The sequence below is a fragment of the Anolis carolinensis genome, chromosome 3, assembly GCF_035594765.1.
Source record: "Anolis carolinensis isolate JA03-04 chromosome 3, rAnoCar3.1.pri, whole genome shotgun sequence".
In the NCBI taxonomy this organism is placed as follows: Eukaryota; Metazoa; Chordata; class Lepidosauria; order Squamata; family Dactyloidae; genus Anolis; species Anolis carolinensis.
Window position 1 is genome coordinate 85,157,857 of NC_085843.1, and position 13,239 is coordinate 85,171,095.

Consider the following 13,239-nt stretch of genomic DNA (forward strand, 5'->3'; position numbering starts at 1 on the left):
TGTGCCATTAATATTGAGGTATTACATTACAGTTTTGCAGCACTGCTGCTAGAGCTCCGACAAAAGCATGCATTAATTATTCCTTAGAACACTTTAACTAAAAATGAGTAAGTCTGATGTTTTTGAAGGAGGAAAGGCAATTCCTTCCTCTGGTTTCTGCTACACATTTATAATGAGGTCATCATTTTAGAAAAGTCTCTTTTTAAGGGGAAAGGTTAGCCACTATGCTCCCAAACTGATCATCCAGAAATGTCTTCACCCCACAGATGGGAAAAACAAATTAAAGCATTATGAAAGTAAGTTTTTTTCAAAATAAAAAAATCCACAATCACATCATGCTTCATCATTTTTCCAAGGTGGAAGTAACAAATTCTATGTTTCTGTATGCAAAGATAGTCCTTGAAATGTCATGTTTAACAATAATGACTGGTCCAAGGGTATATGAACTGTTGCAGCTCAAATACAAAAACAGGCTAATATTCTGATTGAAGTCAGTACTAAACATACCCAACTAAACTGGGAACGTTTCACTCGGATGTTGTCAACCAATCAAATTAAATGCTATTAAAAACATAACAGTTAACATGAATACCTGTTATAAAATGATCATTGCTACATAAGAGTATTTAAAAAGGGTTTAAGACTGTCTCATTATACTAAATGCAACAGAAAACATGTGTGATTTTCTAACTGTCCATTTCAACTATAAATCCTAGTTTTGATAAGCAGCGTTGTTTGTTTTAACTCAGTTGTAAAAAATACCATCAAGCTTGTGCTCATTAAATATATATGTATATATAAAACATACAAAAAGTACAAGATAGTCACATTAAGAAACTATTACAGATTTCCTTTTTTTATTCTTTGTCAAGGGTCAAATTTCTGTCCACCAAATCTCAATCCGACTCTTTAAGTTTCAGAATTCAGGATAGTGCACAGAATCCAACTAGCTGTGCAGCCTTTTAAAAAAACCACACACACACCACAGGACAAAAATGGTCTTCTTAAATCAAATTCTATTTGTGAATTCAGCAAAATAATTTCTATAAAATAAAACAGCAAATATTTAAATAGTATAGGGTGGGCTGTATCTGTTTTGCAGGGGTATTTGGTTTTTTTGACAAGTTCCAAAATAATTACACACATTCAAGTTACCAATTTTAATTTAAATACAGTATTTACTGATGCGTTCCTTGAAGTCTTTAAACAAATGTTTACTCTTGGAATAGAGAGATACCTCAGGTTTGTATTTGACTAACCAGTAGTTTGTTTTCTCAATAATCAAATCCTGCTTCTAAGGTTAACGATTCCTCTTGTAATGGATAAAGAGCTAATACAATTCTTGCTTTCAAGTAGAATTGTGAATGAGCAGAAAACCAGCAAGTCTAACTCGGTGCAGTGGCACTCACAAGTATTGTGTGATTTTGTTGACTTCCACTTCACTGCAATGCAGTAGAAAGGAAAGTGTTATCGAATAAGCTCTACCAAAGAAACAAACAAGCACACCAAATACAGTCTATTATGCTCCAGGCATCCTGGCATAGCAAAAATTTGCATATTTGTTTTAAATCTTTTAATTTCCTATTACTGAAAACTAAGTGTTCTTTTATCCCACCCAGAGAAAGAACTGTCAAACATTAGATGTGAGGAACATTAGATGTGCAACTGAAACCACCTGTTTGTCACATTGCCCGACCCTCCCCGCTCCCTGTTTTATAATCTAGATCTCAGAGGAAAAGGCTCCGAACAACACAGTCGTCCCAGTAATACGCCTGTTAATTTCTTTCCTCACTGGCTACACTAACCGGGTGTGAAGCCATGCTAAATGTTACAGCTTAACTATAGCTTCAAAGTGATTAACCTAATACCAGAATGAAAAAAGGCAATGAAAAAAGACCTAGAAACAATGTTACATCACCAATTTTCCACATCAACCAAATAATTAAAAGGTTACCAGTCATTACGTCGCTCATAGTAAAATCGACTCCAGTGGCAAAGAATTACATGAAACTATTTTTCTCTCTCTGGTTGACATGGACAGGCTTATTTTTTTCCGGGGGAAAGGAGTTGATCCAACTGCCATTATGAGGCAGGCAACACTGGTTGTAGAGCGCAGCAGATATATCAAGAAATTAATTGTTGTAGATCTGTGAGTCTCATCAAGACAAAAATGTTTCTTGCTTAAGAATTAACAGTCAAACATTAATATACTATATACACCTTTGCCATTTACACATTAGCATCAGGCCATTTATTACAAAACACTATACACTTTCCACTGCAGGCAGGTTATATATTGACAGCAATTTTTCTGCAGATAAGACAGTGAATAGACTCTTCACTCCATGTTGATTAGGAATAGTTTTTTCTAAATATTAGCCAGACACAGAGAAAAGTTGGACTGTAAGGCCTGGGTGCACAGTCTTGATGGAGCAAGTTTACTATGTGCATTTCCACTATTCTTTCGTCTGAGGGGGTGAAACCTCTTCGCTGCCTTCAAAATTTTCTTGTGCTCGTTGGCCGGGTCGCTGAGGGTTGTTCATATGATGTGCTGCTGGGCCTGTATAGGGCTGTCCGTGCACATGGTTATTCTGCAAGAGACCAAAGGGGCCGTCAAAACAATTGTTCCCACCCGCCCTTTTAAAAAAAGGGCAACTCTGTGAACTGGTCAGCAAAACATTTTACATTTTAAATAATTTGAGAGAAGTCTTACCTGTTAAATAAAACTAGAAATCAAACGAATTTACCCTGAAATCAAAGTGTAGTTACTGTCAATTAAGTCTAACCTCATGCAAGAATGCTAACCAACCTATATGAAGACCTTTAATTAAGGCAAGTCTTCAAAAACAAAGTGGTGGAGCAAAAGTACTTACAATAACTACATAAAACAGGGTGTGGTAATTGTGAATGTTCTTCCACTCTTGTGTCAAACTTAACTGAATGGTCAATTTGTATCAACTATGCTAAGCCCCAAAACACCAATTATATGGGCTAATGTATACTTGAACACCTTCATGTAATATGAACCTACAACTAGAATGAAAATATAACTACTGTGCATGTTAGGAAGTGAAAAGCCAGCTCTTGTGAGAAAAGTGAAGACACCACACGAACAGAGAGAAGGGAGCTGGTGGACAAAATGTGATTGAACTTTTGAGGGTACTGGGTCTGTGTCACTTACCAAGTGTTCTGCTGAGAACATCAGTAAAGAAAGCAAAATGAAAGCAAATGAGCAGGGAAGGAAATTAACAGATTAAGAATAGACAATTAATGAATCAGGAAAGATACGGGAACAAATAATGTACTTATCCATGACTCCCAAAACATGGCTAAGGGCATATTTGCTATCATTTAAATTTTCTATAGCTAGTGATCTATTTATAAATATATGTATATTTAAGGGAAGCTTAACCTGGAATTCAGCTCAATTATTCTGTATGTCATATTTGGTTTTTAAAAATCCAACACTGGAATTACTTTGAGTTGGATTACATCAACAAAGGGAAAACTAAGTTTAATAATTAAATAAAAGCAAAGCAGAATTATTTCTGTGTAGTTCAGATTTTTAATTAGTAGATCATTCTAAAAAACACTTAAGTGAAGATTTGAGAATTTTGCTACAGACAGGTTTGACTTCTAAAATGGCTCACTAAAATGGCTCACTTCTCCTCAATAGAAGAACATGTTATATTGAGGAATGCTGTCGATTCAAACTTGGCCATGATGTAAGCTACAAACACAGTAGCTTACATATAGGCAGTTCCTTCTAAGACGGTAACCTACTACAGATGACAGATTGTCACCAGTCACGGAACTCTATGCTTGTGTGGCACTTATCTTTGTGCCTAAAGAATGGAAGTTTACAGTGTAAGTATTTCAAAGCAAGCTGAAGCAAAACGTACAGGACATTAAAATGAACTGATAAGGCTTCTGTCTAAGATGCCTCTCGGCTCACCTGTTGATACTGGGATCCAGGTGAATGGGGATACAATGGAGCATCTTCAGGTGGAGAGGACTCATGCTCATCAGGTGCATCTGGATCATCTGGCTCCTAAAAAGGAAAATGACTGATTAAACAACTATAAAATACAGGTCATATTAACCTTATACTTGTATTATTTTTATCGTTAATCAACACTTAAAATTTAATCAGTCATATTAAGCATACCAAATCCGACTATGAGAGATTCCTAGTAGTGGGAGTAGGGAGGGACAATATCTCAACCTTTCTCTTCCCTCAAAGGTATTTTGGGGTTCAAGTACGAAGATAAAAGGAGCCATGTTGCATCAGATCAAAGATCTGTTGAATCCAACATTCTTTTCACATAATAGCCAACCAAATACACTGGAGAAATCCACAAGTAGGATAGGCGCACAAGAGTATAATGTCCGCAATGTAAAGGTTGCTTCTTTTTTTAACACATTCCACTTGATGATTAATAGCCCCAAACTTGAATATGGTTAACACTGTAGAAGGGAAAAGTTCCAAGGTTGCGGGTCCTTTTTGTTCTCATTTGACAAATGAATTGATAGTGATTTCAGAAATCCCGCTTTCTTTCAAAATCAGACTTTCCAGTATTTAATCTCTTTTTCATCGGATAAGGTTGTTGACATGCAGGCCTTAGTGAGAGGGTGTTTGGGTGATGTCTCTTATTCATTTTTGGAATAAATATTTTCCTAAATATCCAGAACGTTTCTATATAAGCAGAAACTCATATATTGTTTGTGTGTAGCTGTACTGCACTACTCTACTAGCTACCAAATTCATTAGGAAAAATATACTTCTGTGGAAACCTGTGTCACTTCTCGGAGTTCAGTCAGACTTCAGCCTTTGTTTTTTAAATTCTGTTACCTATATATTTTTCCAAATAATTTTTATTAAACATTTACTAGGAAAGTGGGGAAAAGGAAAAATTTGGGGATGATAGATTAATTATTGGTTAGTTGCATCTTTACAAATGTCTGGTATGTCGCGAGGAGAAAACAAAGAAGCACGGACCACCATGGCCAAGTCAGACTATACCCTGTTCGGCCCTGCGACTGACCAGGAGGACCTCTGTCTTGTCTGGATTCAATTTCAATTTGTTCGCCCTCTTCCAGTCTGACACAGTGGCCAGACACTGGTTCAGGACCTGGACAGCCTCCTTAGTGACAGGTGGGAAGGAGTGACAGAGCTGGACATCATCTGCGTACAGATGACACCTCACCCCAAAACTCCGGATGATCTCTCCCAGCAGCTTCATGTATATGTTGAACAACAGGGGGGACAGTACTGACCCCTGCGGGACCCCACAAGACAATGGTTGTGGGGTCGAGCAGGTGTCCCCCAATGACACCATCTGGGATCGACCCTCCAGGAAGGACCAGAGCCACTGCAAAACAGTACCCCCGAGACCCATCCTGGCAAGGCACCCCAGAAGGATACCGTGATCAACGATATCGAAGACTGCTGAGAGGTCCAGCAGAACCAGCAGGGACACACTTCCCCTGTCCAGTTCCCGGCGTAGATCATCGACTAAGGAGACCAAGGCTGTCTTGGTACCATGCCCTGGCCTGAAGGCAGACTGTGCCAGATCTAGAAAATCAGTGTCCACCAAGAATGCCTGGAGTTGTGCTCACATTGTTCTCACATTGTCTCCTGCTCTTCATATATCCTTTTCCAGTTCTTCCTCAATGGAAATTAAACTGAATTTTTCATAGCAGATTATTTCACATTAAAACTTTTCTTAAAATATTAATATCTACAAAGAAAGTTCTACAATTTCCATTTAGATTGTTAGTTGAGACTTCAGTCTTTTTGTTAATTCTCTCCTCTAAACAACAACTTGGCAAACAAAACCTAGATACAACATCATGGTCCTCTCCCATGAAAAGTCCCTATAGACCAGTATTGTTTTAAACACTACTGTAATAGCTAATCAAAGGGGCTTCTATTCTGTCCAACTTCAGAATAGAATGCCTTTTCCATACACAGACAGAATTGGAAGAACAGCACTCAATAAATATTTGTTTTATGAAGCATCTGCATTTCCTTCCGCTTTCAGATAGCGAACCCATGGCAATGTCTTTAAAAAGACCGATCTTAACAGTTGATGACTGGGCATTGATGCAGTCTATCAGTGATAGAGGCCACCCTTCCCCTAATATTGAGCAAGTCTAGTATATTCAATAGAAGTAATATACCAGGATTAAAAACAGTAAAAAATAATGAAGAGTAAAACATGGAGAGTAAAACAATGGTAAAGCAAGCACCTTTGGTTATGAATGCAGGACCAATCAACAAGTTAAAGACCTTCTATACTGACCTTCTCCAAACATATGCTTTTCACATGTTTTGGATTATAACTGCTATCAGTCCATACCCACGTGGTTAATGGCCAGAGATGACAGAACTGTTGCTCAAAACATTTTTTTTCCTTTTTCAGTAAATTGAAGCTATTTCATCCTAGTTACAGCTAATATAAACAACAAACTGAATATATATAATCTACAACTTTTAACAATGCCAGTGTCCCTTAACTATAATGGTAATGTTAAGGTGGATTTCATTTTGAAAAGTAGTTTACAAAATCAGACAAAACAAACTTGTTAAGTTAACATGTCAAAAATATAATAAACTTGAAATTTTAACAACTGCATATTAGTCTATAGTACAATTAATATTTTTCTATCAAACTGGTATATAATTCTCAGTTTAAAGCATTTTATTAGTCACTATTTGTCATGCAATGTATGTCGAATTACTACAGGGTGTACATTTACTACTTACTTCCTCTGGGCACAGCTCACAAGCCTTTGCAAGGGTCATTCTTGCACTGTGTGATCTCTCCAGAAAGTAACCATTTGATGTTTCATTACTCTGGACTGGTGGAGACCAGTTGTTATAAGTATATTGTGGGTTGCCAGTGTATGGCCTACGCTCAAGCTCATCCCCAAGCCACTCTACTGCCCAAGTCCATTTTCTTTTCAAATCTCCATTGCTCTGAAAGGATAAAAATAAATTATTCAATATTCATAAACACTTGTAAAACACAGCTTTTTAATAAGACATACAATTTCCAGTCTGTTATTCTTATTCATCTCATTTTATCCCACCTTTCCTCTGATGTAGCCATAAAAAACAAGATAAAATGGCAGGGATTGACATTTTATTTTACTAAAATATTCAAAACAGTTGCTTTAGCTTAGTGATTCTGCCATGAATTAGGTCATACGCAGATCACTCATCAACCCTATCCATCTTTTTCACAGCAAGGTTTTCCTTTTTTTGAAATGTGAGAAAATGCAAAACTCTTAATGGAATTAAAGCAGAATGCAACTGATAATAGTTGTATTCCACAGATATATAAACCTTCCTTGCTTAGTTTCTCCATATACCTCACTACCTCTGAGGATGCCTGCCATAGATTTGGGTGAAAAGTCAGAAGAGAATACTTCTGGAACATAGCCATACAGCCTGGAAAACACATAACAACCCTGTAATTCCGGCCATGAAAGCCTTCGACAACACATTGATAATAGCTTGTTGAAATCAAATGTGTTTTACCTGCAAGATCTGGTAGGCTACTGGACAGTTGCTGAAGAGAGCCACCATACATTTTATACACTGGTAAGCCCGTTTTTGATAATGGTTCTTGGAGCGCTGAATTGTATCAAACAGCCCATCCCTGTCATCTGGAATTCCCTTAAGTGCATTGTGAATCCTGAAAAGAATCATAGAGTTGTAAGAGATCACGTGGTCCATCTAGTCCAATCGCTTGCATGCAGGAAGAACACCATCAAAGCACCCCTGAAAGATGGCTATCCAGCCTCCATTTAAAAGACTCCCAGGAAGGAACTTCCACCACATTCCGAGGCAGTGTGTGCCACTGCTGAACAGTTCACAGTCAGGACGTTCTTCCTAATGTTCAGGTGGAATCTCCTTTCCTGTAATTTTAACCCATTGCTTTGAGTCCTAGTTTCCAGGGCAGCAGAAAACAAGCCTGCTCCCTCTTACTTATAAAATACTTTGAAATATTTTAACAGCTATCATATCTCCTCTCAACCAATAAACCAAAATCTCAGAATTTCTCAAAGTCTGGAGATCTGCATGCACATATCATTGGCACAGTAGTGCCATTAAATACATTTAGTGAAACTTAGCACTGAACCAAATGTGTCCTTCTACCAATAAATTATTTTCCCCAATTTTTCAATTTATCATGTAATTTCACCACGCTCTCACTGTTTCATAACATTTGTCAACTTTCCAAAAGCCTAAAAGGTCTGTGGTAGGAGCGGAAACTAGATAAAAATATCACAAGTAATTAAACATAGTTCGCAACAAGGTAAAGGATATAGACAATTTAAATTAAGTGAATGAACAATAACAAGCAAAGTACATAAAATTTAAACAATCATATTAAGTATAACACAAGAGTAGATTTGGCAGGCAAGTACTATTCTGAGCAAAATAAACATAATGCTGGTGCTATGGTATAGAAAACACTGAGCCGCAGGAAGTTTCCTTGAGCAAGTATGACAGCAAGCCTTTCTGAATATTTTAGTCGTGTTCTGATACAGTATGACTCACAATCTGTGCATTCTTTTAAAAACACAATCATTAAATGCACAGGAAAATAAATATGTTTGTTACAGTTCTTCAGGGTTAAACAACCAGGAGCGTAATGAATGCAAAAATATTTATATTTAGTGAAAACTGTGAATTTGACATATTTTGTTTTTTGATTTCCCGTTTCATTTCAGATTTCAGATGATATGCTGTCAATGAGAGAACTCAATCTGCACTTCCTACATGTGCTTATATTAGTTTCCAGTAAATCATGGTTTTCTGCCAAAATATATGTATAGAAACAAAAACAAAAAATTCAACCCAAGAATCCAAAATACTAACCTGTGAGTTTGCCAAGAGTCTTCAATTAGCAAAATTTGCAAGAGCAGATCCAAGTAAGGTCGAAGTTCATATGTGTATGAATATGCAACCTTAAAGACAAAATTAGAGAATATTAATATATAAATTCCAGTAATTTTGACGTATAGTACAATATAACATACATTATTAAAATTGAAACTCCATATACCACCCCCTGGCTTATTCTTAAACCCTCTAGTAGTCGTAGTAGTAGTAGTAGTAGTAGTAGTAGTAATAACAACAACAACTATATTTTTGCACCCTGCCTCCATCTCCCCGAAGGGACTCGGGGTGGCTTACAAGGGGACAAGCCCGAGTTCAACATGGTCAAAATTTAACACAACAAAAGTCATAAAAACAATTTCAGCAATATAAAAACAACCACATATAATACAATATAAAACCAACATCTAACAACTGTCAATAGTCTGAGTAGTGCACAATTCCGAGCTCAGGTGGGCAGGCTGGTGGAAATTCATTTGCAAGGGCAAGGCTAAAGAATAAAGGTGCGGCTGGCAGGGACAAGAGACAGGGCCTTTTCAGTAGTGGCCCCCCGCCTATGGAATGCCCTCCCAAGTGAAATCAGGCAGGGTCCCTCTCTCCTTTCCTTCCAAAAAAGAGTTAAGACTTGGCTGTGGGACCAGGCTTTTGAACAATAATGGCAGCACCATCTGGAACATATGCTTCAGGATATAATTGACAGACCCGGTTCATACTTGAAATCTGCCTAAATGTATATTTATATGTGTTTTATGAATGTTTTAAATGTAAATTAATTTTTATACTGAATGTGAATGTATGATTGTTATATATGTGTTTTATACTGTAAGCAGCCCTGAGTCCCCTGTTGGGTTAGAAGGGTGGGGTAGAAATACTGTAATAAATAAATAAACAAAGTGCTGAAGCCAGATGGCAAGAATAGGAGCTAGGGGAATGATATAAAGAGAGCACTTATATTTCTAGTTAGGGAACAGTGGTAATGTGCAAGAACTGGTTTTGGGTCATAGCTGGGGGCCAAAATTATTTGGGGAACTATCTAGTCAAAAGCACAGTGGAACATCCACGTTTTTAGTTCTTTATGGAAAGTGGACAGGCTGGGTCCCAGTCTAATCTCCCTGGGGGGAGAGTTCCAGAGCCAGGGGGCCACCACCAAGAAGGCCCTCTCATCCCCACCAACCGTGCTTGTAACAGAGGTGGGAGCGAGAGAAAGGCCTCCCCAGAAGATCTTAAGAGATTGTGCAGGTTTGCACGCCTTAAAAGCGTGGCTGAATAAAGAGGCTTTAACCTGCTGCTGGAATGACAATAGGAAGGGGGCCATTCTGACCTCTTTGGCCAGGGGCAGCCACCCAGAAGGCGCTTTTCGCATCCCCACTGAGTGTGCTTGCAATGGTAGTGGAACTGAGAGAAGAGTTTCATACAGGGAGATACAATCTGTCAAATAGCCCAGACCTGAACCATACAGGGCTCTAGTTCATGATCATTTGGAATTGTGCTGGAAACACACTACAACAGGAGAGTTGTGTGCTCTCTATAACCAGCACCAGTTAATAACCTGGCTTTGGTCTTTGGACCATGAGGAAATTTCTGAACATTTCTCAAAGGAAACCCCAAGTAGAATGCACTGCAGTAATCCAGTTTTAAATGTGAAAAGGCACTCCTGGCTATTTCAGAAACCTGGGCATTGAACACTGAGTTTAAAAGTACTGCCAAACTTTGCATTTGTCTCTTCAGGGGCTGAATCCCTATTCCCTGATCTGCCTTGCAATTGACCGTGAGCACCTTTGACTTGTCTGAACAAAGGTTAAAGTTGTCTGCTCTCATCCAGTCTATTAACTGATGACAGACACTGGTTTAGGACTAGGTTTTAGGTGGAAAAGATTAAGCAGAGCTGGGTGTTATCTGCCCAACACCTCAGAACTCCAGATGACTTCTCCCTGTGGTTGAAATGTGTATGTGAAATAGCATAATGCAGTGCATTAAAATATCTTTTACGGTATATACGAATTATTTAAATTAAATGCACCTTTTCCTTTACCTGCCAAAGTAGTTCACTGAGAACTGTAGATGAAAACTGAGGATTTTCCCAACAGCAGAAGCGAAGCAATTTGATGGTTTCTTCAGAATTACTGCAGTCCTCAATGATTTTTTTCACATAACTAGTTCGCACAAACAAAATGTCTGCCACATTCTGCTGAAGTGCCATTATTGGCTGTGATAAATTAGGATCACCATATGGGTTGCTAAGTGGAGGGTTACCTAGACAGAAACACATATTATTTTATTTTTATTTTGTACTATATAGTACCATACTCATATTGATGCTGTCATGTTATAGAACTACGTCAAGGAATGTGTATATGGCACATTACTTGACATTTACATGATTTCCCATATGATGTGAACTTCTGTAGGTGTTCACTTAGAATTAAGATTGTCTGACAGTCATGTTCACCTAGTGTCACAACTGAGATCATATAACCATTAAAGCTATTTACATAAGACAAAGATGTGGAGAAGAGTCTTAGGATCAACTATGCTGACAAGCGCGAGAAAAGTGTCTTCCAACTTGTTGATACTGTCCATCACTCACAACAAACCTCCAGCACAGCAAATGATAATATTCCTGACTATACACATATAGTACTTGGAAGTAAAAGTTTTTGCTAGCTATGTCTGTGCTAGTCAAACCATTAATTTGTCTTCCCTTAAAACCTTTTAGGGTAACCAAAAACAGTTTAGACAACAAGGAATATTCCATGAATAGCATAGAAATCTAAGTAAGCCCTGACTCTCCCATGTTTGTTACAGAAGAATATAAATAAGAAAAAAGTAATAAAATTTCACAGCAAAAAACACTCCCAAGTTTATTGCAAAGCTAAATCTAACCCGAGCACTTTAACAGTATCTCATACAGTGTATCAGAATTAGTTTGATAGGAGTTGGGTCCTCTCAAGATGTTTAGCAAGCACCAAAGCTAAAAATATATTCTGTATTTTATGCAATACAGTCCATTTTTTTCAGTTGAGCAAGTGTAGCACATTTAGTTTTGGAGATAGTGGTATTCTATTGTTTGTGAATCCAGTCACACAACTTGAAACTGAGCTGGATTTTCCCTTACTTATTATCTAAAACTAGGTATTGATGAATACAACATCATAATAGAATCACACCACTGGATATTGTGTACTTAAAGTATGGTTGATACCCAATGGTATAATATAAATCTCATCACTACAAGTAACAAGAGCCCCAAATACTGTGGATGCTATTTTAGACTGTGACTTGTGATGCCTCAAAATGAACTGCATCCCAGGGTTTTACCTCTATGATGTCTTGGTAACTGAATATATATATTCAATGTTTTGCAAATTTTCCAATTCTTGAACACAGGTCAGTGTAACAGAAACATGATTAACAAACTGTAATACAGTAGAGTCTCACTTATCCAAGCCTCGCTTATCCAAGTTTCTGGATTATCCAAGCCATTTTTGTAGTCAATGTTTTCAATATATTGTGATATTTTGGTGCTAAATTTGTAAATACAGTAACTAGAACATAACATTACTGTGTATTGAACTGATTTTTCTGTCAAATTTGTTGTAAAACATGATGTTTTGGTGCTTAATTTGTAAAATCATAACCTAATTTGATGTTTAATAGGCTTTTCCTTAATCCCTCCTTATTATCCAAGATATTCGCTTATCCAAGCTTCTGCCAGCCTGTTTAGCTTGGATAAGTGAGACTACTGTAATAGTAAACTGCCACCCCTATTTGAGGACAATTTATTAGCATTTATCAGCTTCAAAATTAACAGTACCGTTGATAGAAGACTGCATACGTGATGACACATTGCAACAACGGATTAGTTGGGACACCACAGTGTACAGTTTACCCAATTCAGCATATTGATATTTGATCGGAGGGCCAGGGCCTTCATCCAATGCCACAAGCATAAATGTAGCAGGCACATTGAGTTTTAAAAGTTGTGTTTTTTCTGCCACACCTAAAACAGAAAATAGTACAAGGGGAAACATAATTAGAGCTAACTTAAGAATATTCTAGGCTATTAGGAAAATCATATACAATGTGATTTCATACACCTCAGATTTTATGCATCTGTTTCCAAACTTAGAAATCCATAAATGATACTTTGTACCCTCAAACACCAATCACAGTAAGTACTGAGTAAACATTATTTAGCAGACATTTTTATGAAATTTGTTGTTTTGAAAAAAGAGCTTTAATTTGCCTACTGTTAACTTTTCTAGATCTTGTTAATAGACACGAGGCCACTTTCCATCATTCCTTTTTCTCATCCTATTTAATAG

General features: G+C 37.4%; 1 protein-coding gene across 4 annotated transcripts in view; it reads right to left on the reverse strand.

The window, feature by feature from the left end:
- Window positions 1–840: 840 nt before the first annotated feature.
- Window positions 841–13,239, reverse strand: part of usp9x (ubiquitin specific peptidase 9 X-linked) — a 98,408-nt gene continuing 86,009 nt past the window's right edge. For 3 of the 4 annotated variants that reach the window (XM_016992435.2, XM_016992434.2, XM_016992436.2), the window contains 7 exons: window positions 12,729–12,914; window positions 10,935–11,167; window positions 8,894–8,982; window positions 7,547–7,703; window positions 6,770–6,982; window positions 3,956–4,051; window positions 841–2,591 (listed from right to left, as the gene is read on the reverse strand). In XM_016992435.2, coding sequence (XP_016847924.1) covers window positions 2,457–2,591; window positions 3,956–4,051; window positions 6,770–6,982; window positions 7,547–7,703; window positions 8,894–8,982; window positions 10,935–11,167; window positions 12,729–12,914 — 1,109 coding nt within the window. In that variant the 3' untranslated portion in view covers window positions 841–2,456. The remainder of the gene's footprint in view (window positions 2,592–3,955; window positions 4,052–6,769; window positions 6,983–7,546; window positions 7,704–8,893; window positions 8,983–10,934; window positions 11,168–12,728; window positions 12,915–13,239) is intronic. The other variant, XM_003218942.4, reaches the window with a different exon arrangement.